Raw genomic sequence first — 27,584 nt, 5'->3', positions numbered from 1 at the left:
TTTATTCTTCTTGTTCAGAAAATTTTAATATTTATGAATACAGTTCAAAATATCTTAAATCAAGTTGCATACTAATGATTATTAAACTGTTGTATAAATAAATTATTGATTTAAGTCATCTATAGAAATTGCAATGCCATCACAGTAACAAAAAGACCAAGCATGGCTTACAAAATTTAAGGAGATACTGTTCCTATTTGTAGGAATGATTTTCTTTATAAATTGTTATTCTATAATTCTTTATAAATCTATTTCCCAAAAGCAATTTTGTTCGTCAGAATCAACGACTTTGTGGTGGGAGAGGCACTGGCCCTCTGTTTACTCTTAATTCTGGATGTTCTATTCTTTGCAATCTATCACCTTCCAGTGTCCTTTCTCCTCTCTGTCTCCTCTCTTTATACATTTTCTCTCCTTTTTCTCCTCTTTGTTCTCTCTCTGCTCTATGTGCTCTCTTTGCTCCTTGTGCTCTCTCTGCCCTCTGTGAATCATCTGCTCTCTGTGCCCTCTCCGCTCTCTCTTCCCTCCCTGTTCTCTGTGCCCTCTCAGCCCTTGCAGCTCTCTGTGCCCTCTCTTCTCCATCCATTCGTTCTGCTCCCTCCCTGGGTTTTCGGGGTTCTGCCCTTTGTCGTGGTACACTGTATTCTTCATTGTGTTTTCTAGGTCCTGGGATTGGTTGCCTTGATTGTTTCATTTGTTCTCTAAATTCCATGGGGACCTCCATCTCAGTGTCCACTATTGGACGGAAAGAAAAAAAAATCATTGTTGTAAATTATTCACACAAGTAAAATCAGCAAAATATGATACAAAGTAAAATCCATTCATCAACTGTCCTCAGGTCAGCAAAAGTCTTTTTTGTTAACATTACCAACAGGGCAATATATGCTCACCACACACCTACCTTCCAACACCTTTGTTTTAAGTGTAGATTCGTTATTTGGAGAACAGATTAAAACAAATCTTGGTTCTGCATTCACAGAAAAGTAGATAACCCCTCACTCCAAAGTTACGGGCAAAATTCAGAACTGTTTCAACAGCTTTAAATGTTGAGGACATAAAAGGTAGGTATTATAAATATGGGTGGCATGGTGGCTCAGTGGTTAGGACTGCTGTCTCACAGCACCAGGGTCCCAGGTTCAGTTCCAGCCTTGGGTGACTGTCTGTGTGGAGTTTGCACATTCTCCCCATATTTGCGTGTGTTTCCTCTCAGTCCAAAGATGTGCAGGTTAGGTGAATTGGCCATTCTAAAAATTGCCCATACTGTTAGGTGCATTAGTCAGAGGGAAATGGGTCTGGGTGGGTTACTCTTTGGAGAGTTGGTGTGGACTGGTTGGGCCAAAGGACCTGTTTCCACAGTGTAGGGAATCTAATCTAAAAGTGCTGACATTTGTGCAGAGATGATCAAAGGGTGCCTCTTGACAGATATAAGCAACTAATTCCTACATAGCATTGTTTGTTTGTTATAGAATATAAAATGTTCAGCTGTCTGTCTGTGACATTTACCAAATTACCTAAACTAGGTCAGTTTGGCTTTGTGTACATCTACCATACACTCCCATGTAGAGTCTCGGAGCACCAACAGTCTCTTTGTCTTCTGACACCACACTTCACTCCACCGCGCCCCTCACCACCCCTTGCCTTCTCTGCTCTGCTGAACGGTACTTTTCTGGGGTGATGGCTGCATCACACCATTCGGGTCTCTGGCACTTTGCATGTGCAAGGAATAGGATTTAAGGTTGGACAAATGCACTGTTGAAGCTGTTCCACCATTCAATAATACCATAGCTGATCCACTTTTCTGCCTTTCTGCCATATCATGTGATTCCCTCAGATAGCGTCATAGAGATGTACAGCACAGAAGCAGACCCTTCAGTCCAACCTGTCCATGCTGACCAGATATCCTAAACTAATCTAGTCCTATTTGCCAGCATTTGGCCCATATCCTTCTAAACCCTTCCTATTCATATACCCATCCAGATGCCTTTTAAATGCTGTAATTGTACCAGCCTCCACCACTTCCTCTGACAGCTCATTCCATAAATGCTCCTCTGCGTGAAAAAGTTGCCCCCTAAAACCCCTTTAAATATTTTCCCTCTCATTTTAAACCTATGGCCTCTAGTTTTGGACACCCCCACCCAGGGAAAAAAACCTTGCCTGTTTATCCCATCCATGGCCCTCAAGATTTTATAAACCTCTATAAGGTCATCCCTCAGCCTTCGACGCTCCAGGGAAAATCACCCTAGCCTATTCAACCGCTCCCTACAGCTCAAATCCTCCAACCCGAGCAACATTCTTGTGAATCTTTTCTGAACCCTTTCACATTTCACAACACCCTTATTATTGCAGGGAGACCAGAATTGCATGCAGTATTCCAAAAGTGGCCAAACCAATGTCCGGTTCAGCTGCAACGTGACCTCCCAACTCTTATATTCAATGCACTGACCAAAGATACCAAAGATCTATGTATTCACTATAGTTCTCTTGCCTTCTCAGTTCAATATTCCCATCAATCTGTGCATGCATTGCACACATAATCCCTAATCTGTGCTGATGTCTTCCTGGTAGGTCTGCTAGTTGTTGTTGGCTGTTCATCCAGCTGATAGTGTTTTGTCAGAGAGGGACGTTTCTAAGTTATTTGCTGTCGCTGTGTTGTCATTGTTGCTCTATTTCTGTTGTGTCCCTGTGAACCTCTGGTCTGGTGCATTGTGTGTAAATAACACATCCAATTCCTCCTGATCTGTCCCTAGCAGTTGGGGAACAGCTTCTGCAGTTGGGTGGATGTAACTGCAATTACGATGATATATCTGGTCATTCACTTCCATTGCATACTATTGAGGTGGCAACCACTCCATGCAGGTCTCAAGTTGCAATTTGGACTGGCTATTTTTGTTATTGCTGAGCACATTGAATATTTGTATTCTGATGGGCTCTCATACTTTATTTTGGTAATAGCTTGACAGGCTTATTGAAATGAAATTTGGCTTTCTGCAGTTTCAGCTTGATATTTTTCACTCACTTATTACTTCAGTGACTTATTTTGCTATTGGAAGAGTCATGTGTACACAGTGTGGTATCAGTCTTTGTACTTTCCATGGCTTTAAACTGCGTTTTTCTCTACTCGGGGACTGTCTTGCATCTTTGTGGGATTTATTTGATTTATTCATGATACTTTTATTAACTTTCAGTGTCATCTCAGCCTTTCCATTTGATCTGGGATAGTGTGGAGATGATGTGTTGGGTTGAATTTCCCAATCAATATGGAATTGATACTGGGCTAACTGAGGGTGAACCCAGTGGTAGTGAAGATCCAGATGAGGGCATTCATCACAAAGATAAACTACTGGGCTGGCATATTTGCCAGAAGGAATTAATGAGTAGAACAAAGTCATGATAGCAGGAAGAGCAGGAAAGGCTACAGGGAATTACAAAAACTGACTAAATGTGTATGATGAGGAGCAGAGTATCAGATCTCTGATTTGGAATGGAAGAAGGAAACTAATATAACTTTACAGAAGCTGATATATACTGGCACTCTTTATTTACATGTGGAGAGTCCTTGATACTGATACCAGCTCCCTCAGAGCCAGCTCTCAGAGTGAACAGAATCTCTGACAAAGTGGTGTGTTGCAGCATCCTGCGTTAGGTGCCAGTTTGCAAAGTGGGGTTCCAAACTCTTCAATTCTGCCCTGTCCAGACCAAGTGTAACAAACTGTGCAGGGCACCTCTGGGCTGACTGTGCTTGTTAGATACACAATGGTCTTATAAAAATTATGCCAGCAATGGAGAGGCCAGCCCATTACAGCAATTCCAGGCAGTGGAAGATCTTTCAGCCATGGCAATTGACGGAATCAGACTAACTTTGGAGAGGAGCGATGTAAGGGTGGACTCAGTGGTTAATGAGCTGACCTTAGGACAATAGCACAAGAAAATTGACAGGCGTCATGGAGAGAAACTCTCCATGAAATTCCACAAAATTGACACAGCCAAAAAAATGCAAGATATAAATTAGGAAGTTGTATTGGTTGGAGTAGAAATTATGGTTGGTGGTGTTCCCATGCATCTACTGCCCTGTTCTTCAAAGTAGTACAGGTTTTGATGATGCTATCAAAGGAGCCTAGTTTGGTGAATTACTGCAGTGCATCTGGTACATGGTCACTGAACATCAGTGGTGGAAGAGGTCAATGTTTGAGGTGGTGAATAGTGTGCCAATCAAGATACACTGCTTTGTCCTGGATGGTATCAAGATTCTTGAGTGTTGTTGGAACTGCTCTTAGCACTATGGCATGGGGGAAAGGTCTGTATTAGTTTATAAATTGCTTATTCTGCTTTTCTCAATAAATTAGCAGTTTTTGTGCAATTGCTCATGCTTCATGCGATTTTAAAAACAAGAAAGCACAAAATAATATGATAAGTCCAGGCGAGTGGAGACATTCCACCACACTCTTCGCTTGTGAGTGATACATGGTGGACAAGCACTGGGGAGTCAGGAGGTGAGTTATTCACTGTATAATACTTAGTCTTCATCTGCTCTTGTCGCCCAAGCATTTGTCTGGCTGAAGAATTGAGTTTCTGGTCATTGGTAACTGCAGGACGTTGAAAGTGGAGTATTCAGTGTTGGTAATGCCATTGAATATTAAAGGGAGATTGTTAGATTTGCTCTTGTTGGAGATTTCCTGGATCTTGGATGGTGTGAATTTTATTGTCACTTATCAGCCCAAGTCTGAATGTTGCCCATGGACTAGAATTGCTTCAGTACCTGACAAGTCTAAATGATGTTGAAAATTGTGTAGTTAGAGTTACAGCAAAGTAATCGACTCATAACTGCCCTCTGAAATGTTCTAGCAAGTCTTCAGTTGTGCGAAACTGCTACAAAGTTCAATGTCTGATAAGTCCCTACAAAACTTCTTTCTTGCCTCCCTGTGGTCTAGAGGTGAGCATGAGCCTGTGTTCTCTAATAATTTCAGCTTCTTCTCTCAACCTTTCACTGACGTATAAACACATTAAATCATCTCTAGCACAGGCTTCCTTTACAGGTTCAGAATTAACAGTGCCCTTAACAATTTACAGCCATCCATTTTGGATATACTGTGCATGAATGTCTACCAAGTGGAGCCTAGTTAAAATGATAAATAAAATGATGTTCAGTATGGGTGAAATGAATGATCAGCAGTATGGCATGTGGGCAGATCCGTAACAATTTATAAATACCTTATTTTACCTTTCTCAATAAATTGGTTATTTTTGTACAACTACTTGATCCAATCTTAAAACAGAAAAGCAGAAAATAATATGGTTAGTGCAGGCAGAGTGATAAAATATTGCAATAATTTAGTGTGGAGGGAAGATGTGAAACAGTGAACTGAGGAGATAAGCGAGGTAAATAACTGTTTGCAATCCACAGTCACTGTATTCCTCAAGAGTCTATTGTCTCATTGTTAAAAATCAGTGGATAGTCAGTCTGATTCTTACCACTTACATAACACCACATAATAAAATAGGAACACATAACCAGGAGTAGGCCACTCAGTATAATACCAAGCCTATTCTGCCATTCAGGACAATCATGGTTGGTCAGGCACTTCAATGCCTTTTATTCACAGTATCTCCATAACAATGACAAAAAAACCTTATCAACCTCTACTCTACTAAATGACTGTGCTTCCACGAAACTCTGCAATAGAAATTTCTAAATATTCGCCATCCTCTGGGTAAGAAGAAACATTCTCCTCATCTCTACTGCAAATAGCATCCCCCTTACTTTAAATTGTGTCCCCTGTGTCTGGACTCACTAACCAAGGGAAATGTCTTAGCTGCAGCTAATCTGTCCATCCCTTTAGGCATTTTGTAGGTTTCTTTGAGATCACATCCCATATTAGATGAAGAAACCAAAATTGCACTTACCTCCAAGTATGAACTAATCAAACTCCTATATCTCCTATATCTTACTGTACAATCACTTGCAGTTCTGAGGATAGGTATTATTCTAAATTTTGATATATGAGTATTAATTATAAATATCAACAGGGTTGTTGAATCAGTTGATGTGTATGAAGGGTGGAGGTTTGAAGGACAACAAGCAAAGCATTGAAATAATTCAGCTTGGAGGTGCTGAAGTCTGAGGCAGGGCCAGAGACAAAGAGCTAAACCTTGTTTTCTTGGATAAGTGCGAGTTGTGGCTATTTTTAGTGGGTTTTTCTTCGTGAGGCCTAGTGACTTTTCTCACCCTATCTCACCAGTTACCTCATCAACTGCCTATCCTTCCCCTTTGATGTCTCTCATGTCTGATTCCATTTCCATCTTACCACGAGCTGTTCCTGGAACATCCCACTATTTGTTGGGATATCCTCGAAGTTACTGGCATCCCTTGTGTCAATGCCATTTCTAAATGTCAGTTTTACTTCTGGAGAAACACTACCAATCCACAGTTCCCCGACACAATTCCTGACAATTACCCAGGACATGGCAGACGGGGGAAATTCAAGTCCCGTTTTAGCAGGCGGGGATCTGTATGTCCTATTGGATAGGGGAATGTAAAGCAGGACTTTTTCTTATCCCAGGCCAAGCAATACATGTATGGCATCATACCATGCCAGTTTTGTCTTAGGTTGGCACCTGGGTTAAAGCAGTCTCAGCTGTCTGGGGAAATTCCCAGCATAAGTATCACAATATTTTCTTCAATACCTTACACTTCCTCTATCTATGTTACTGTGCCTACCTCTGCTGCTCTCACTATTGCCTGCAACATCTTGCCTCACTCACTGTTTCCCACCCAAAACCCTTGCATGAACCCTACATACCCTCTGTGCTGCTTATTCACTTGCAGGGGACACCTCCTCAATTAGATGGAAAGCAATGTCTGTGCCACCACTTTCATGCATCTTTCTCATCCTAGGAGGAAAACAGCCACCAGAGACTCAGAATGAGACAAGACTGCTGATGAGCTGTCTGACATTCAGCTCCACCCCATATGTATAAAGCTTTCTAGTTCTGACATCCTCATGTGACTGACTGACTGTGGTCAAGCCTCTGGGCTGGTATTTGAGACTGCTCTAAACTGACTATGCCAGGGTCCCCTGACCAAAGACTATCTCCCTTGACTTGACTGAGGCCTGCTGATAATCATGTCGAGCTTCCTGTGTTTGTGTCTGGCAGGCCAGAAGTAAGGTGAGGCTGTTATCTCTGGCTGAAGGCACCGAGCACATAAAGCAAGGCAAGGATGCAGTGAGTATCCAGGTAGGCTCATTGTAAGTGAGTGCTATGACAGTGAGTGAAAAGCCTCTCAGCCCAATCCAGTCCATGAGCTTTGTGTGTGTCCCTGAATGCACAGTGGCCTTGCTACAACATTACAATGAGAGTTGCCACAATTGTCCAAGGTACAACATTGAAACCCAGTAGCATGATGTAACTGGATCAGAGATATGACATGAGTGTTCTTAGAGGCTGGTACATGTTGGATGCCAATGTCTGTGGGACGTAGGTGGCTGGTGCTTATGCAGCATACCCTAAGATATTGGTACTCAGTATCTGGCATGGACTAAGCAGCAAGCTGAAGTCCCCAGATACCTGCTGTGATTTCCATGCCGAGAATACTTGAGCTTGGATGGTTAGGTCATAGAGATAGCTAATTATTAATGAGGTGTTTAATCAGCATTGAACTTTATTAATTAGCAACTTACTACTGCTTAGTGAAAAACTCCTCACACCCATCATGAAAGGCATAAAAGAAGATGGAAGATTCTCCTGATACTGAGATGGGCCACGTTGGGTGTCTCATGTGATTCTGTTACAAATCGTGCCCCAGTTCACATTGTTCAGACCCTAAACCAAGGTATGGTTAGAAAGAATTACCTAGATTTGAGCACGCTTCAGGAGTGCATGAATAGAAAATGCCAGCATCAAAACTGTGGAACTCTCTGGTTCCCTCATGTTCTTTAGGGAAGGAAATCTGCCCTCTTTATCTGGTCTGGCCTCCATCTGACTCCAGATGCATAGTAACTTGGTTCACTCATAATACCCTTCTAGCAAGTAATTCAGCAAAATCAGGTCACCATTGTTCCTTTATCTACCATTTTCATATTGATACTGAAATTAGACTCATTTGTATAGTGTGCCACTACAAATGTTCTGAATAGGAGAGATTCCGAATACATCTAGCAGCTCAAAACTCTGCATTTTGGAGAGACAGGATCTGAAGAATTATATGCAAATAAAATGTGTGACATTGTGACCTGAATATCCCTCACTCTATTGTTATGATCAAACTGGAGGATCAACCCTACTTCAATGATATAGAAATTGTACCAGGAGCAGCACCAAATGTGCCCAAAAATTAGGTGTCAGCCTGTGAAACCTGCAAATGCATGATCAAGAGCATGCCCTAGACTGATTGAAGCAATACCAGAAACAACAATCAGACCACAATGTCTTCAGTTCTTCGAAACCATGTCATGAATAGCGATGAGCAATTAAATAATTAACCAGAAGAGTTTCCACAAACATCTCGAACTTCACTGAAATCTCGAGTCTTGGTTGTGACGATAGATACAGGACTTCTCTATGGCACCACTCTGATCTAAACACAGGATTTCTCTACGTAGAGTTTATCTTAAAGTCCATATTAACCCATTCCCTAGAAGATGACATGTAATCTTCAAGGTCATTTCTTTTTAATTACAACATTTATTGGGGCATTCGTGGTTGGTTGAAGAAGTCAGTCAATATTTTGTTGACAATTAATGTGTCTTACAGACTTATAAAATTACTTACCACTTTCCCTTTTCCGTCGACAACATCTTAGAATGCAATAAATCATGAGGATTATAAAGATAATTGCCACAGATATTCCTCCTGCTAGTATCATTAAAAAATAATTAACAATGGATTTGGCCTCTGTTTCTGTAAATAAAAAGGAATAATGGAAATATGAATAATATCCTTACAGGCATGCAGTAAAATGTAAGAGTACACATCCCATGTCAGAAATATAATATGGTAATTGCATTAAGATTATAACATAAAATGATACTAAAACATTTTATTTTGGTGATATACAAATATCTATGGAAATAATTATTGTTGTAAAAATTAAAATGTATGATTGGCTTAATCTTTGAATTCTAATCAGCTTTAACAAAACAATAAAGGGCTTAAAACAACTTCCAGTTCACCCAACAATAAGTTTATTAAAGACTCCACTACTGGGTTCGAGCACACCTGCCTGATATAATTGATAGACAGTTTCCCATGCGAATCAGAATCTTGGTGAGATAATTAGAATGAGAGTTACAAATTTAGGGGCACATGCAGACTCTCATGAGGAGCATCTTTTATGTAGAGCCAGAAGGTTCTCCTTCTGACTTCAACAAATTACAACAGAGCCATCCTCACGTGTCTTTGGAATCATGCCCCACCATTCACCATATCCACCTGGAGATCTTGATAAATGCAGCTCAACACCTCTGAGCTGGTACAGCAGCAAGGTGTATCAAGGATGGCATTGGAAGTTCACCTGCCAAACTCAAAAGAGACCTGGGCCAGATAATTATGATAGGTGTAATGATTGCAATGAGGTCACTCATGTGGACCTCATAGAACATGAGTTCCCTGATTGGGGCTTGTAATCTGGTGTAATCAGTGAGCTCTGGTAGACAGATATAAACAAATGTGTCAAAGCTTCTGCTCATCTGAGAGCTGGTTCTGAGGAAGCTGGATCAGTGTCAAGGACTCTCCACATGTAAATAAAGGGCGGATTGGTGATGGGATACCGGCATCTCTGGTGTTATTTCAGTAGGCAACTGCCAAATTCAGTGTGAGTGATGAGAGAATCTGAAAATATACCCAAGTTCATCAAAGGGAATGGCCATGTCCTCTCAATCAGGATCAGGGAATGTGTAAGACAATGCAAGGAGAAACTGAAAAAATAAGATCAACTTATAACATTATACTTTGAATTTTGATATTAAATTGATGTAAACTAACATTGTTTCCTCAAGGTGATTACATCCGAATGCCAGTGTGAAAATGACAAACTTCTTCACTGGCAACAGGTTATTTAACTCAAGATTTCAAGTGGAATTTTGGCTGATTTTTCATACTTGATGTCAGCTTTTAGTTCAGTTAGAGGAATTTGGGAGAATCAATGTTTGTTGCCAGTTCTTAACTGACTTGAGACAGTGGTGGCAAGCATATCAACAGAAAAAAAGAGAAAGGTCTTTTGTTTAAACAGCTGTCATTAAGTTGAAAATTTATTCTAATTGATTGATTAAGAGTTTCTGGCCAACTTAATGTAGAATTAACAAGATTCACTCAATCTGATGTCAGACCCTATCACATTTTCTATAAAACCTAGAGTTACTTATTTGGAAGTTTGTGAAATTAATTTTATCTGATCAGGAACCATTCCACTTTAATTCAATTCTGCATTAATCAGTTGCAGTTGAAAGCAGAGAAACAAGTTTTCTCAGTTTCCCATCATCAGAAAATAATTATAAAGACCATTGCAAGAGAAAGCCTATAATCACTCTAAGTTATTAAGCCATGTTTACCTGAGCACTCAATCACTCTTGAAGTATTGGCGCTGCTAATGTTGTTGCTAACAGTACAAACAAATTCCACATTTTCATTCATTCCCAAGATTTTGTTCACATTCAGATATTGATGACTGTGTGTCCTTGCTGTCAGTGAACCGCCAACTAAGCTCATAGTGAAATTAGTTCCGGTCTCCACTTCACAGGTTATATTGGCTTTTTGAGAGATACATTTAAAATTCAAAACTGGCTTTGAGACACTTTCTGAAAGAAATAAAGAAGTTGTCATATTAAACAAGTAACCTGCAACAGGAACAATGATAATAACACTTATGTAACTAGTTTAATGCAGTATAATCTGAACACTTCTCACAGGAATGTTCCTCAATAAAAACTGACACTGAGCCACGTAAATCAAGACTAGTTTAGATGATTAGTCAGTCAGATCGGTTTGGAGGGGAGTTGTATAGGACAAGAGAGAATTCGAGACTTTGAGAGTGCATAGCCCTCAAAGGAGATCAGAATTGGGGAAGTGAAAATATTTTGGAGGATGCACAGAGTGGAATTATTACATCACTGAAAGGAATTATCGGACTGGAGTAAAAATGAAACGGAATTTCAGGGCATAGATATAAAGTAATGTGTAAATGAAGCAAGGGTGATGCAAGAGAAATCTTTTTCACAGGAAGTGGAATGCACTGCCCAGAAATGTGGTGGAGGCAGGTTCAATTAAAGCATTAAAGAAGCCATTGGATAATAATTAGGGTAGAAATAGTATGCAAGGATAATGGAAACAGACAGGAAATTGGCACTAGGCTATGGAACTGTTGATAGAACAAAGATACGGTTAACGAAGGAATAAGAAACCAACATGTTGTCAAAAACGTTGGTGTGTTTTAAAGAGAAATTTAAAGAATAGGGAAATAGAATTGCTGAGGGAATCAGGCAATGGAAGGCATTGATATCAATGGTGGGTGATTGGGATGTATCAGTCTATAAAAAAACCAGTGTCAGAGGAACAAAACACCATGTAGTATGAGATAATTGTAGTAATTTATGTAAACAGGCATGAACAAGGACATACAGGGATGTACTCAGAAGAATGGGAAACATAAAATACAGTTGGTGGGCAACCAGGGACCATTGTAAGTGCGCAATCACAGAGGGCCAGGAAAAGGTATAGAAAGCAATGTTTTAGGTGAGCAAAGTTACTAAGAGTGGAAGACCTGGATGCACAATATAAAAGAATTGGAACCATTGAGGTGACAAAGACAAGGATGGAAGTTTCAGCATTAATTAAGTTATTATAAGAGTGGAGGAAGCAATCGTGTGGAAGTAGAAAAATGTGATCTGGGGTCAGAAGATCAGGTTGGAACCAGATAAGAGTGGGTCAGTGAACTCAGTGGTTAGCACTGCTGTCCCACAGTGTCAGGGCTCTGAGTTCCACCCTGGAGCGATTGTGCGGTGCTGATAAAATGCCTTTCGAAGATATATTTTGCCCTGCTCTGTTTTGAAGAGACGTTTTTAGGCAAAAGTAGCAAGTAGTCTACTCAGAGCCACTCGAGTAAACAGTTTATGAGGTTTGGGTTTTTGTTTTAAAAGTTGGAACAATAGAAGCAGCACAGATTCAGAAGTTTTAGTTTTTAGTTTTCAGTTGAAGTTGTTGCTGGTATTAAAGCTGGGCGAAAGCTGTAAAACATCAGTCCCTGCTACTCTCTCGCTCTCTCTCAAAATTGTCTCTTGATGTTTTCCTCCTGGACTGGAGAATTGTCTGTGAGACAATCTATTTTTTTGAACTTGCCTTTTGCCATGGGTACGTTTATGGGATGTTACTATATTGGAACGGTTAATTAGCAGGAGTTAATAATCTATTATTTTGTTAAGTTATTCCAATTTCTTCTTTCTTTTATCATATTTTAACTATAATGTATAAATAAAGTGCACTTTGCTTCATATCTGGTAGCTTGACCAATCAAATTGCATCTCAAACACAATGCCTGGCACTTTGCTTTCAAAATGAAAAGATGTTAGGTCTAGGCTACCTTCTTAATATGTTTTGAGTGGGGTTTGGTCTGGTCCAGAACAAACTGGGGACTTCTCCAGGATCAAATCTCTAATTTCAGGTTGGGTTTAGAATAATTGAGCTCAAAGGCAATGAATGGTAAGTGTTAGTGTTTTGTTAATTTTGTTAATTAGATGCACTCCGATGTCTAGTGATACATGAATTCAACAGCAAAGGCAATAACAGGCTCATTGATGTGTCAGTTAGCAGTATGAGTTTTTTTTTCTCTCTTTCTGTCTCTCTCTCTGTCCTGCACAGACCATGTGCTGCCTTTGTCTGTTCCTCTCCCTTTTAAAAGTGCCAGTTGGGATGTCATGTTGCAGCTGTACAGGACATTGGTTAGACCACTTTTGGAATATTGTGTGCAATTTTGGTCTCCTTCATATCGGAAGGATGTTGTGAAACTTGAAAGGGTTCAGAAAAGATTTAGAAGGATGTTGCCAGGGGTGGAGTATTTGAGCTATAGGGAGAGGCTGAATAGGCTAGGACTGTTTTCCCTGGAACATTAGAGGCTGAGAGGTGACCTTATAGAGGTTTATAAAATCATGAGGGGCATGGAGAGGGTAAATAAACAAGGTCTTTTCCCTGGGGTCAAGGAGTCCAGAACTAGAGGGCATAGGTTTAGAGTGAGACGGGAAAGATATAAAAGAGAGCTAAGGAGCAACTTTTTCATGCAAAGGGTGGTGCATGTGTCAATTTGGGTTGCCAGAGGAAGTGGTGGAGGCTGGTACAATTGCAACATTTAAAAGGCATCTGGATGGGTAAATGAATAGGAAGGATTGAGAGGGATATGGGTCAGGTGCTGGCAGGTGGGACTAGATTGGGGTGGGATATCTAGTCGGCATGGACGAGTTGGACCGACGGGCCTGTTTCCATGCTGTCATTTCTATAGAGTTACCTCTATGATTCTAGTGTCTTTATTTTGCGTGTTGAATTTAACTAGCACATACAGTGAGTAATAATGGCTCTTACAGTCACTAAGAGTTTCCTGGGGGTGGAAGAAGTCACTTTGAGTTTTACAGAAAGTGAGCAAAGGAAAGTTTTTGGAATTGACAGACAAACTGGAGTTGGGGGTTGCCTGTGTCTGTGAGGAAAGAGAAGATTATTGTGGTAATTGCGCAGCATTTACAATTACCAGGAATGCCAACAGAATCTTTGGAAATGGCTAAATGTAAAAGGAAATGAAGCAGCTTAAACATGAAAAGGAAATGAGACAGTTAGAATTATAATTAAAAGCAAAAGAAAACGAAAATAAAAAGAAGACCCGAGAAGGAGAAAGACAGAGAACAAAGAGAGAAAGGGAGAAAGAGAGAGAGAGAGTTGGAACTTCAGAGGTTGGAAATGAAAATTCAAAGTCAACTTAGAATGGTGGAGTTTGAGGTAGAAAGTAGGAGTAGTGATGAAGACAATGATGGATAGTTGTCCCTTTGTAGCCAGAGGACTGGTGGGAATTTGTTTAAATATGTCCAAGGATTGCCTATATTCAACGAGATGGATATAGAAGCCTTTTTAATTTCATTTGAGAAAGTGGCTAAACAAATGAAATGGCTGCTAACCGCGTGGGTATTGTTAATCCAAACACAGCTGATAGGTAAAACTAATGAGGTATTTGCTTCACTATCAGGTGATGTATCTGGGGAGTTTGTTGAGGTGAAAAAAAAAATCTTAAGTGCATATGAGCTAGTACCCAAAACCTTGGGAATCTAAGGAGGGAACCTGCTCAAACAAACATCAAGTTTGAAAGGGTCAAACAAAATAATTTTAATAGGTCGATGAAGGCATTGAAAATAGATAAAACATTTTCTAAGTGTGTCAAAAATCCACCAAATATTTGAACTTTGGAGGAGTTCAAAAATTCACTGCCTGACTTAATGAGAACTCATGTAGAAGAGCAGAGAGTTAAGACTGCAACATTAGGATTGGAAATGGCAGATGACTATAAGTTGGTGCATAAATGAGAAGTTTGGCTTCCAACAACAATTTCAATCTGTGAGGCAGAGAAATTGGGGAAAATCTAATCCTCAGATGGTAAGGGAAGAGGAGAGCTCACTGAAGATAGTAAAAAGAAACCCATGAGGGGAAAGAGAAATAAAAAAGGTCAGGTGTTTTCATTGTAATAAAGTAGGCTACATGAAGTCGGCGTGTTGGTGGTTTAGCAAAAACACTGGGAAGATGGGTATAGGAAAACAGGATAAGCCAGTGGGTTTTGTTGAAGTGGTAAAGGGAAGCACAGTGGAAACTAGAAAAGCTTCAAAAGAATGCATAACCTGGTCAGAGGTTGGTTGAGAAGAAAGTGCCAGATTTCTTTAAAGAATTTATTTGTAAGGTCAAGATTTATTTGTGAGGAGCAGGTAAAGAAAATAAAATTTTAAGAGATATGGGAGCAAATCAATCTTTGATGGTGAGAAATGAGAAGATATGTAATTCAGAAGGACTATTGCCAGCAAATGTAGTAATACGTGGAATCCATGGTGAGAAGAGTCATGTTCCATTACATAAAGTGAGGTTGAAGAGTCTGGTGAAAAGCGGAGAAATGGTGGTAGGTGTAATAGAAAAATTCTCAGTTCCTGGAATACAGTTTATCCTTGGTAATGACACAACTGGTTTACAGGTTGGAGTAATACCTATAGTGGTTGAAAGGCCAGTGGAACTGAAATGTTAACGGAAGTATATCCTGGATATTTCCTCATTGTGTGGTAACAAGGTCACAAAGCTACAGGTTGAAGCAGGAAGAGAAATCAAAAGTAGGGAAGCTGAAGTTCAATTATCAGGAACTATATTTGATCAGTTGAGAAAACAAGTGTAGAAGGGTTACACACTTTTTTTACTCAATACAGATTACCCACAGAAATACAATCAGATCAAGCATTACAATTTACATTAAAGTTATTCAAGGAAGTTATGTACAGGAATAAAACAATTAAAATCCATTCTGTACCATCCTGAATCGCAGAGAATGTTAGATTGGTGGCATCAATTTTTTTAAAATCATTTTAAGGGACTATAGTCAAGGCTAACAAGAGAATTGGGATAAAGGAATTCCATTTATACCATTTGAAATTAGGGATGCACCTAATGAATCTACTAAATTCACTCCAATTGAATTAGTTTTTGGGCGTGAGGTGAGAGGGCCAATGAAATTAATTTGGGAAAAATTGATGTGTCAAAGTTCAGTCATATTTGGATTATGTGTCAAAATTTAAGGAAAGATTAAATAGAGTAAGTGAGTTAGCTAGACAGAATTTAAATGTAGCACAGCATGTGATAAAACTGGAAGCAGATAAGAAATCAAATTCGCAATTTCACTAGAGAGGTTAAAGTGTTAGTGAACCTCCAAAGGCAAGGTTTAGTGGGCCTTATCAAATTGAAAGGAAATTGAGTGAGGTGAACTATTTAATAAGAATGCCAGGTAGAAAGAAATCTCACAGAGTATATCAAGTGGATTTGCTGAAAAGGTTTTTGATGGGGAAGGAAAGCAAAGGAGAATGTGTTTTGGTTACAACACAGAGGGAAGAACCAAGTTCAGGTGTTTCTGACTTGGACATTCCTCAAATTAAATTGGACAATAAAGAAGTTTTAAAATTAGGATAAATTATTGAGTTACCTTCCAGAGAAAAATCGACATGACCTGAAAGAATTATTACAATCACATGGGGAGATATGTGGGAATAAGTTGGGAAGTACTAATCTAATTATGCATGATGTAGATATAGGGAATAATCATCCAATTAAGCAACATCCTTATAGACTTAACCTTTTAAAGTTAGCGCAGATTCAAAAAGAGATTGAACACATACTCAAAGACAATGTAATGAAAATGAGTTGCAAAAAATGGAGTTCACTTCTCATAATGGTGACAAAACGAGATGGTACCCAACAATTATATGAGGATTATTGCAAAGTCAATGCAATTACAAAATCTGATTCATTTCCTATTCCAAATTTGGAAGTATTGAAAAGATGGGACCAGCAACTGATATTTCAAAGTTGGACTTACTCAGGGGATACTGGCAAGTACCTTTATCCGAAAGAGTGAAGGGTATTTTGGCTTTCTTAATACTGAATGGATTGTACCAGTTTAAAGTCATGCCATTTCATATGAAAAAGTGCCAACCACATTTCAACCACAATAAAGTCATTTTGGAACTGTGTTGTGTACATCGACAATCTGGTGATTTTTAGTTGCACATTGAAGGAATATTTGGGGTATCTAGCAGGATTATTTGATCAACTTCAGGAGTCAGGCTTGGTGATAAATCTGGCTAAGAGTGAATTCACAAAAGCTCAAGTCACATTCCTAGGTGATATTATTGGACATGGAAATTTGGCCCCAAGTGATGTGAAAACTTAGGTTATTGGGAGTTTCCCATACCATTGAGGAAGAAGGAAGAGCTTTTATTGTTTTTATCGGAAACTCATACCAAATTTTAGCAGTGTAGTTGCTCCACTGGCTGACTTATTGAAGTGAAAAACATTTCCATGGGCCAAAGAATGTCAGAAGCCATTTGACAGCTTGAAAGTTGTTGGCCACACCTAATTCACAAACTATTCAAGGTGGCTGTCAATGTGACTGATGTGGGTGTTGGTGCTGTGCACTTTCAAGAAGATAATGAAAAGATAGAAAGACCTTTTGGATACTTTGGCAGAAAATTGAATAGTCATCAATAGAAATATTCCACGATCGAGAAGGAAACCTTCAGCTTGGCGTTGGTATCGCAACATTTAAATATTTATATTGCCAGTAATGTGTCTGAGACAATCAGTATATACTGATCATAACCCTTTAAAATTTTAGAAAAAAATTAAAAACAAAAATTCCAGACTGTTTTGATGGAGCTTATCATTGCAGCCATTCAATTGAAAATTGTACGTCTGGCAGGACAAGAGAATTCTGAGGGATAGGATGTACATAGAACATAGAAAAATACAGTGCAGTACAGGCCCTTTGGCCCTCGATGTTGCGCCGATCCAAGCCCATATAACATACACTAGCCCTCTATCCTCCATATGTCTATCCAATGCCCGTTTAAATGCCTATAAAGAGGGAGAGTTCACCACTGCTACTGGCAGGGCATTCCATGAACTCACGACTCGCTGTATTTGGAAAGGCAAGGTCTGATTCGGGATAGTCAACATGGCTTTGTGCGAGGGAAATCATGTCTCACAAACTTGATTAAGTTTTTTGAAGAAGTAACGAAGAAGATTGATGAGGGCAGGGTGGTAGATGTGATCTATATGGACTTCAGTAAGGCATTCAACAGGGTTCCCCATGGGAGACTGATTAGCAAGGTTAGATCTCATGGAATACAGGGAGAACTAGCCTTTTGGATACAGAACTGGCTCAAAGGTAGAAGACAGAGGGTGGTGTTGGAGGGTTGTTTTTCAGACTGGAGGCCTATGACCAGTGGAGTGCCACAAGGATCAGTGTTGTGTCCTATACGTTTGTCATTTACATAAATGATTTGGATGCGAGCATAAGAGGTACAGTTAGTAAGTTTTCAGATGACACCAAAATTGGAGGTGTAGTGGACAGCGAAGAGGGTTACCTTAGATTACAACAGGATCTGGACTAGATGGGCCAATGGGCTAAGAAGTGGCAGATGGAATTTAATTCAGATAAATGCGACGTGCTGCATTTTGGAAAAGCAAATCTTAGCAGGACTTATACACTTAATGGTAAGGTCCTAGGGAGTGTTGCTGAACAAAGAGACCTTGGAGTGCAGGTTCATAGCTCCTTGAAAGTGGAGTCGCAGATAGATAGGATAGTGAAGAAGGGGTTTGGTATGCTTTCCTTTATCGGTCAGAGTATTGAGTACAGGAGTTGGGAGGTCATGTTGCGGCTGTACAGGACATTGGCTAAGCCACTATTGGAATATTGCGTGCAATTCTGGTCTCCTTCCTATCGGAAAGATGTTGTGAAACTTGAAAGGGTTCAGAAAAGGTTTACAGGATGTTGCCAGGGTTGGAGGATCTGAGCTGGAGGGAGAGGCTGAACAGGCTGGGGCTGTTTTCCCTGGAGCGTCGGAGGCTGACGGGTGACCTTATAGAGGTTTAAAAAATTATAAGGGGCATGGATAGGAAAAATAGACAAAGTCTGTTCCCTGGGGTCAGGAGTCCAGAACTAGAGGGCATAGGTTTAGGGTGAGGGGGAAAGACATAAAAGAGACCTAAAGGGCAACTTTTTCATGCAGAGGATGGTACGTGTATGGAATGTGCTGTCAGAGGATGTGGTGGAGGCTGGTACAATTGCAACATTAAAGAGGCTTTTGGATATGTATATGAATAGGAGAAAGTGAGGACTGCAGATGCTGGAGATCACAACTGAAAATGTGTTGCTGGAAAAGCGCAGCAGGTCAGGCAGCATCCAAGGAGCAGGAGAATCGACGTTTCGGGCATGAGCCCTTCTTCAGGAGGGCTCATGTCTGAAACGTCGATTTTCCATTCCTGAAGAAGAGCTCATGCCCGAAACATCGATTCTCCTGCTCCTTGGATGCTGCCTGACCTGGTGCGCTTTTCCAGCAACACATTTTCAGCTCTAGGTATATGAATAGGAAGGGTTTGGAGGAATATGGGCCAGATGCTGGCAGGTGGGATTAGATTGGGTTGGGATATCTGGTGAGCATGGATGGGTTGGAACAAAGGGTCTATTTCCATGCTATACATCTCTATGATGCTATGTCGGGATTCTATGATTCAATGACCATGCTAGTGCTACAAATGATCCGGATCAACCTGAGATGATAGATTGAATTAAATCCATTGCAAAGATTAGTCAGAGGGTTTGAGCACTATGCTTTCAGTCTTCCAAATATTTAACTGGGGACACTGCAGCTTCTTCAGCATTGGTCCCATAATGGATAGGATTGTAAGGTTGATCTATCGACGCCTATAAATAGGAAGAAGTTGATGACGGGAAATAATACACCATGGGTACAGTCACAGATCAATTCCATTCTAAGGATTATTTGGGGTTGTGATAGGATCTGAGAGTTGATTGAATAAGACTGGAACATGAAGTAATGTGATAAAAAAGCCCAAATTTGAGAAGTGACAACATATTCATGAATCCTTTGGAGGAAAGGGAGAGTGAAATAGTGAAATAGTAGTTTCCAAAAACAGAAAGAGCAAGGTGTTTTTTGATGAAGCAAGGGGCTATTGGTCATTTCAAAGGGAGAGGACAATGTTCTTTAACATAGGGCCAAGAAAATGAAACTGGGTGGTTCACAATTTAACACGAACGGCCCTGGAAAGCACGAAGACATGATCATCTTGGAGGGGGTATAAGGGGTGATAACTTCGAAAGTAAGCAAATATTAAAGTGTGGGGAGGGTGGAGTCAGGCTTGGTGATAATGTTATTTTGGGGATATCTAATTGTGTACATCGACAATCTGGTGTTGTCTCATACTCTCATGAGAGAGTATGTAAAGGTTCTGCTGAGGTAAGGGCAGCAAAGATGGAGGTCAGCGGGAGATTAATCAGATTGGTAACTACGCAGGAATTATTAAAAATTGGGGACAAAATTGAGGGGTTTGAAGCCACTGTTGTAAGTTACTTGAAGGAAGATTTTCCACTTTCAGATGTGGATCAAAGAAGAAATAAACTTATAAGGGAATATGTGTGATGACAGATACAAATAAGTGATTATTTTCAATTATTTTCTTGCTTATTATCAAGGCCACAGGAGAATAGCAGGCTGTAGAGATGGCACACTTCAGAAGTTGGCCATACTATGGGTCACAAGTTTCCAAGAAGGGGTAAGTACATGGGCATAGAAAGTAATTGTATTTTGAAAAGAGACAGCAAGGGAAGTTTAAATACAGATCTTGAATGCAGAAGCTGTGGAATGAAAGAATGGAGGATGTATTCATTATAGAGCCATGGTAGTGATGTGATTGACCAGAATAATGTCATTCATCTCAAAGTCCTTGTTTGCACATGAATAGATTTTTCTGGAAGAAGAAATTGATGAGGGGAAGCTTCATTGATCTTTTGGTGCTCCATTATTTTTAGCAAAATTTAAGAAACTATGCACCTACATCAGACCTCTAGAATATATATGACCTTATTGAATGTTGAAACATGTTTGAGGGACCGAATGACCTACTTGTGTTCTAATGGTAGAAAATTGAAGGTAAATGGAATGGGGTAAACCTAACAGAAAGGAGTTTGGCAAGATTAACCTGGAGAGAAATCCCGCAAGAAAGAAGAATGGGAGAGGGTTTGTTATTCTTGTAAGTCTCACAGTTCAGAGAAAGTTTGACCTTATAGATAATTTTTATATTTGGAAGCAGACCATAAGTGTGATGTTGTTGTGGTGATTAACTGCAGGGCTGGGGAATGGTGAGGGAGTAGTAAGTTCCCTTTGTTTTTAATACCACTCTGGTTTCACATCATTAGCCAGGGATCATCTGTAAGAGGATAGCCTCTAAACGGGGCAGTTTGAAACAAGCAGGGAGAGAGAGCATCTGCTAGTAGCCGGAATAAGGAGTACAGGGTGTTTCAACACTCTACACCAGTGTCCCCCACAATGATGGCATCACTGCAACAGCCTCAGTACTCAATATCACCAACTGCCAATCTCCAGGCATCACCCTACAACTCATCGGCTTCATCCTCGACCACAACGTCTTCACACTTCTTCATCTAGACACAGGAACAGCCATGGGGACCACATTTTCATCTAAATATGCTGACATTTTAATGCACAATTTCGAACAAGACTTCTTTGCTGCACAGAACCTCCGACCAGATATATTGATGTTATTTTCTTCCTCTGAACCCATGGCAAGGAGTCACTGAAACAACTGCACAGTGATATCAACAAGTTTTATCCCACCATCAGACTTACCATGGACTACTCTTTAGAATTAGTTTCATTCTTGGACACACCCATCTCCATCAAGGACAGGCACCTCAGTACTGCAAGGCCATAGATAATCTCATGATGCTGCATGTCTTGAGGTTCCACCATAAACATATTAAAACAGCCATTCCCTACAGACAAGCCCTATGCATACACAGGATCTGTTCAGATGAGGAGGAACATGACGGACACCTGGAAGTGCTGAAAAACAGCCACCAACGAAAGGAGCAGTACTCCAAAAGCTTGTATTCCAAATAAACCTGTTGGAATATAACCTGGTGTTCTGTAATTTTTAACTATATAATTGCAGCAAGATATCCTTGCTCCTGTACATGACTTCTCTCACCATGACTAGTATATTTGCTTTTTCGTCGCCTTCTGCACCTGCCCATTTACTGTCAGCGACTAGTATATAGGGACACTCAAGTCTTGTCGCACCTCCCCCTTTCCTAGTCCATTCCCATTGTTATTTCAGTGACAGCAGAAAGCTTCCAAAAAGAAGAAGCAAAGGCCAATTAAAATGTAAAAGAAAACTTCCTCAAACTCATGGTATTATGGCTGGTATTATTGCAGCTGGAAATGAAAGTTAGACACGTTAACTGGTTTTAGTAAAAAAAGTTTGAAGTTTACACTCTACCATTGATAATCTGTTAAGGCAATAGGCATTTTTTTAAAAAGTGGAGCAAATTAAGTTTTCCATCTCTTATCCACAACAAGAAGTTAAATGGTGCTCAGTGATCAATTCATGTAAAAGTAACACTGGAAATAGATGCCACCCTATATTGCAGAATGTATGACATAGAAGATCAAATAACACAGAATAAGCCTAAGGAAGTAATTTAATTTCACACTACTGATGTTTATCATGTTTAACTACTTTAGTTTTCTGATTCTAGCTAACATTAGGGATCCCTCTGATTTAGCTCTATATATTCCTTGTCAATTGCTTCCCGTGTTTTTTAGGATTTTTAGGACAATTGTAACTCTGTAACTCATAATTTTCTGTGATACATATGTTAACAAATGAAGAAAACCTAGCAGAAATTTGAAATCCATGTTTCATATAAATAACAGTTTTGGACTGTGCGAAATCTGAAAAAAGTGGAAGTACAAAGTATCTCCATTTGATACACCAATAAAAAAAAGTCAGAAAGTGTGGCACTGGAAAAGCACAGCAGGAGCATGAGAGTTAACATTTCGGGCATAAGCCCTTCATCAGAAATAATGTCAGCTCTTCTGCTCCTCAGATGCTGCCTGACCTGCTGTGCTTTTACAGCACCACACTTTTCGACTCTGACTTTCCAGCATCTGCAGTCCTACTATATCCCACTAAAGAAGAAGGACTAAGCTTAATTTCAAGAATGACATTTTGACAGAACAGGAGACAGTTATCATTTTCCTTCAAATGTTGATTTTTATAGTTTGATTTTTCATATGTATTCCCAGTACTTTGCTTAGTAGCACTTGATCAATTTACAGTAAATGACAGTGCAGCTGTGGTTTCTTGATAAACAACGCACAGCCTACAAGGTGGTTTGACATGAGTAGAAGGGCTAATGAAAATGTTCTCCCGTCTTTGTTTCTTCAACCTTGGCAAACAGATTTGCACAGTGATATGAAATTTGACAAATAAAAAAGCTGGCACTAGTCTCCAATGTGTAACAAATCTTTTGGGGTATAAACAGCATTGAAGAAAATGCAGTGACAAAATCAATTAATATAAAATTATGAAAAACAAACTGGACATCTTATTGACCATTCTGGAAGTGTTGCTAATGTGAGAATGATTCATTTAAATTACATCTTCTAAAGGTTTTACATCTTCCCTAGTATTGTTATACGTAGAACAACTGAACAAGTGTGGTTCTTTAACATGGAAAATTTCAAATTTAATAATTTTAATTATCTAAGACAAACCATTCATTCAATTACAGCAAATTGAAAGAAAGAAATAGCTTTGTACAATTTACTAAAACAATTCTGAGGAAGAACCATTTAGATATCCAGTTAACATAATGTAGAACAGATTAGTTTATGAATTAGACATCCTAGACTGAAATCGGAGTTATGTGATTTCCAATTAAATTGTACATTATGGGACAACAGCTTTGCATTTTGCTCCTGGTTTATAGTAACTATTCTGAATTGCTTATAACTCATTCTAAAGAGACAAGTTTTTAAAACACTTAATTTATTTTTGCCTAGAAACCAGTAAATGTCTCCTCATTTAGGATTTAATTTCCTATGATTTATTGTGATGACAAATATTACTAAGATCTGCTTTATACTGTGCATACCAATCATGCTTAGACTCTTTTGTTTTTCATGTCATACTGGACAGGAATGTTGTAGCTCTGGGGCATGACCATCCAAAATAGCAAAAAATATCAGAGTGCAAGCCCAGTATCATACACAGACAGTATCTGCAGGACAAACGTGATGACAGTACCAGGACAGTTACAAGACCAATCTAGCACCAATCTAAGGGTGATATTTTTTCAAACCTCTATCAATGCCAATTCCAATTCCACACCTTTACCAGAATCATGCTAATATCTAGTGCTTACAGCAGAGTTGCAACAATTTGTTACAATTCCAGATCAATAGGAGACTTGCACCCTTATATTAAAATTGCATTTAAATTGCACTCACAGTGAAAATTTATATCACATCAATTTGCAATTCCATTGATTCAGACAATGTTCAGGTGGTACCAATGCAGTTATCTTGCACTCTTCCTGCTCACAGAGTGCAACTTTACACAAAGTGCAAAGAATCAGTCCAAAAATGTGCAGATTGGGTGAATTGGCCATGCTAAATTGCCCATAGTGTTTAGGTGAAGGGGTGAATGTAGGGGAATGGGTCTGGGTGGGTTGTGCTTTGGCAGGTCGGGGTGGACTTGTTGGGCCGAAGGGCCTGTTTCCACACTGTAAGTAATCTAATCTAACCTAATTAATAGCATGCACTCTATGTGTAAGATCATGTAGATAGGCTCATGTTACAGCTGATACTTCATGATTCAGAAGAATTTGTAGCTTCGACAGAGCGCTGCTAAATTTTAATCAGGACTTGGATAATATTTCCTGAAATGCCTGAACTACCTGGAGTAAATTCTTTATTCAAGCAATTTAGAATTCCATATCTTTACCCAAAAAATTTGACTCAAAGCTTTAGGCAATACTCTAATGAAAAATGGTTTAAAAGAAGCACACTCACCAAGTATATGCAGTTGAGTGCTTTGGAGAGATTTTAGCTTTCCATCTGTACCGTATATTTCACAGTGATATGTTCCTTCATTGCTCTTCATAATTTTAAATGTCAGGGTCCCATTTGGATAAACTTTAATTCCATCGTAATCACGCCGATAGGATTTAGGAGTTTGATTTTTATATCGTGCAATCATTACATCTCCTTTCATCCATTTAATGTCATCAGTTTTAGAGCTTTCACTTTTAGCATGTAAAAATACCGACTTTCCAATTTCTCCATAAACATCTGTTGTCTCACCTTTGCTTTCTGCAAGAAACAAACCTGTAAATTGAAAGATAAAACTGTTTAAATGTATTCATTTGTTTTTGGTCAATTTTGTCTCTGCCATACAAGGAAACCCATCGTCAAGTTTGAGTATCTAATCCAAGATACTAAAGAATATCAGTTAGCCTTTGATAGTTGCAGACATTAGGAATGTAACCTATCCAAGAGGTTTTGGCTGAGCATGACAGATCCAAGGCATAGAGAACTCAAAATATGCACAGAATTAATTACTGCTCAAGTTTAAGCAGCTAAATCTCAGAGTCTGAGAGCACAAAGCACTGGCAAGTTCACACTACTTGTCCAGCTTGGACTAAGGACATTAGTTTATATGGTTACCTGCAACTGATTGAGAAAATTCCCAGGTGCCATAATGGTTTCACCATTTTAGAATGAATTATTAATAGTAGCTAAGATCCTGTCAAATCTGCTTACAATAGATCAGATATTACACCATTAGACCTGCCCCAGTGTATTGACTTGTTTCCAAGAAGGACAAGTTGGCAAAACTGTTGTGTCAGTGATATTTTCATCAGAAATCAGTATTATTAATGTCCAAAAGTAAAAATTGCAATTGTTATAATCTCTTAGAAGTAATTAATCTAAAATTTTGAATGAAACATTGAATGTGAAGGAATTTATATTAAGAAGATATAATTAATGTATCTTTTGCCCACACACATCTTTGTGAATATTGGCTATTTTAGCTTTTGGACATGCACTCACAACATAGAATGTACTACAGCATTGTCAATAACAGCAAAAGATACAAAATAAATATTTGATTAAATATAATAAATATTCATAGCAGCAACAACATACCTAATTTACAATTAATTAAATGAACTCTTGTGGGCGGCATGGTGGCACAGTGGTTAGCACTGCTGCCTCACAGCGCCTGAGACCCGGGTTCAATTCCCGACTCAGGCGACTGACAGTGTGGAGTTTGCACGTTCTCCCCGCGTCTGCGTGGGTGTCCTCCGGGTGCTCCGGTTTCCTCCCCCAGTCACAAAGATGTGCGGGTCAGGTGAATTGGCCATGCTAAATTGCCCGTAGTGTTAGGTAAGGGGTAAATGTAGGGGTATGGGTGGGTTGCGCTTCGGTGGGTCGGTGTGGACTTGTTGGGCCGAAGGGCCTGTTTCCACACTGTAAGTAATCTAATCTAATTTCCAGAGTTTATTTGGAAGTTAAATATATAAGGGAAAATTTTTCCCTATTGTTAGGCTAGAGTGTCTGGGTTCAAGACTCATCTGCCTTGGAGGTGTGTCATGACAAATGAGAAGAGGATTGATTAAACATAATGTATAAGAATAATTTAACATTTTGATGATTACCCACAGCCATGGATGTCAAAGCAGCTGTCCATTGAGTTAAATGTAATGAAAAATCAGGTGCTGGTATAATGGTTAACTGAACAGTACCACCTGCTTATACTTTGAAAAAGTTAAGAATATCCCCATAGAACTGAATACATAAAGTTAAAAATGCATGGAAATCAAATATCCTTACCTGAAATAGCTAGAAGAAAAATTACATCAAACTGTAGTGAGCATTTTCGATGACAAAGCATTTTGACTGAATTTTTGCTTGTTATGCCAGTGTTTAAAACAGGTTTACTTCAACAAGGAGTCTTTTACAATAAAGAAATTGATGTAAGTAGCTCACTTCTGGGTGGGAGGGGAAAAGGAAACAGATGGATATATTAGGCGGTTCTGAGTGGAAGGGAGGCAGCTCTGAATGGTAGGAAAGGGTTCGAACTGCTTTGTATGTTAAAGCTAGATTTGTGACATGTAACACTAAGCAGAAGGGGAGGGGAAGGAACTGAACAGATCTGCGTCAGCAAGAGGGGTCATATGTAGCATATAGTTCTTTGTAGACGTGGAGAGTTTGGCAGGCGTCAGTGCTCAACAGAGGAAAAGGAAAACAGATAAGGAAGAAAATGATTTCACTACTGTATTTTCAAAGTACTTTTTTACTATGCACACTGAATTTCCAGGGAATCAGTCATCTTCCTCACCCACATGTTGGAGGAGAAAGTGAGGACTGCAGATGCCGGAGATCAGAGCTGAAAATGTGTTGCTGGAAAAGCGCAGCAGGTCAGGCATCTTGTAGAGGGAGGAAGAGAGCTTCTTCAAGGAAGGCATCCTTGCAAGAGGATCCTTGCAAGATCCTTGCCTGACCTGCTGCGCTTTTCCAGCAACACATTTTCAGCTCACCCACATGTTGCCAATTATTCACAGGCATAGGGACACTCTTGCAGACTTGCTGCTGACACTCAGATATTCCTCTGCAACAATTTGCCTCTGTGGCATTAGGGTACTGCTCTGAAATCTGGCACCGAATCCTGTAGGGAACTGAGCTGCATGGACTATGATGGGGTTTGAGACAGAGTCAGAGAAGAAGTCTGACAATGTCCATCTCAATGCTGGGTGCTTTCACTTTTTTCATTTTTTTGACAAATGATGAAGTGAGTTTCTCATTAGGCCGACTAAGGGGGATTACTCTTCATTAGATAGCCCAAATTACCTCATTAATATTCAGCATTCTTACTTGCCAAACTTGCTAAACAAGGTAGATGTCAAGAAAGCTTGAAATGGAAAACAG

The 27,584-nt window shown here is 39.5% G+C and overlaps 1 protein-coding gene across 2 annotated transcripts; it reads right to left on the bottom strand.

The window, feature by feature from the left end:
• On the bottom strand, nucleotides 1-26,680 carry LOC132820777 (T-cell surface antigen CD2-like). 2 transcript variants are annotated; one of them, XM_060833074.1, is made up of 5 exons: nucleotides 26,490-26,680; nucleotides 24,666-24,980; nucleotides 10,542-10,787; nucleotides 8,764-8,892; nucleotides 1-732 (listed from the first exon to the last, which is right to left on the bottom strand). In XM_060833074.1, the coding sequence occupies exons 1-5, from the start codon at nucleotides 26,548-26,550 to the stop codon at nucleotides 281-283; spliced, it is 1,203 nt and encodes a 400-aa protein (XP_060689057.1). In that variant the 5' UTR covers nucleotides 26,551-26,680; the 3' UTR covers nucleotides 1-280. The 2 variants fall into 2 exon arrangements, with proteins under 2 accessions (XP_060689057.1, XP_060689058.1); XM_060833075.1 differs by lacking the exon at nucleotides 26,490-26,680 and adding an exon at nucleotides 25,803-25,848.
• Between the last annotated feature and the right edge of the window lie 904 nt (nucleotides 26,681-27,584).

This window comes from Hemiscyllium ocellatum, chromosome 12, assembly GCF_020745735.1.
Source record: "Hemiscyllium ocellatum isolate sHemOce1 chromosome 12, sHemOce1.pat.X.cur, whole genome shotgun sequence".
Classification (NCBI taxonomy): Eukaryota; Metazoa; Chordata; class Chondrichthyes; order Orectolobiformes; family Hemiscylliidae; genus Hemiscyllium; species Hemiscyllium ocellatum.
This window is presented reverse-complemented; position numbering and strand designations above follow the sequence as displayed.

Bases quoted from the DNA above. Each gene is read 5' to 3' on its own strand.
- LOC132820777 (XM_060833074.1), bottom strand. From the start codon at position 26,550: ATGCTTTGTCATCGAAAATGCTCACTACAGTTTGATGTAATTTTTCTT. The intron at 24,981-26,489 runs GTAAGGATATTT...TTCAATTTACAG, and splicing joins TTTTCTTCTAGCTATTTCAG to GTTTGTTTCTTGCAGAAAGC. The intron at 8,893-10,541 runs GTAAACATGGCT...TTTTATTTACAG, and splicing joins AAGAGTGATTGAGTGCTCAG to AAACAGAGGCCAAATCCATT.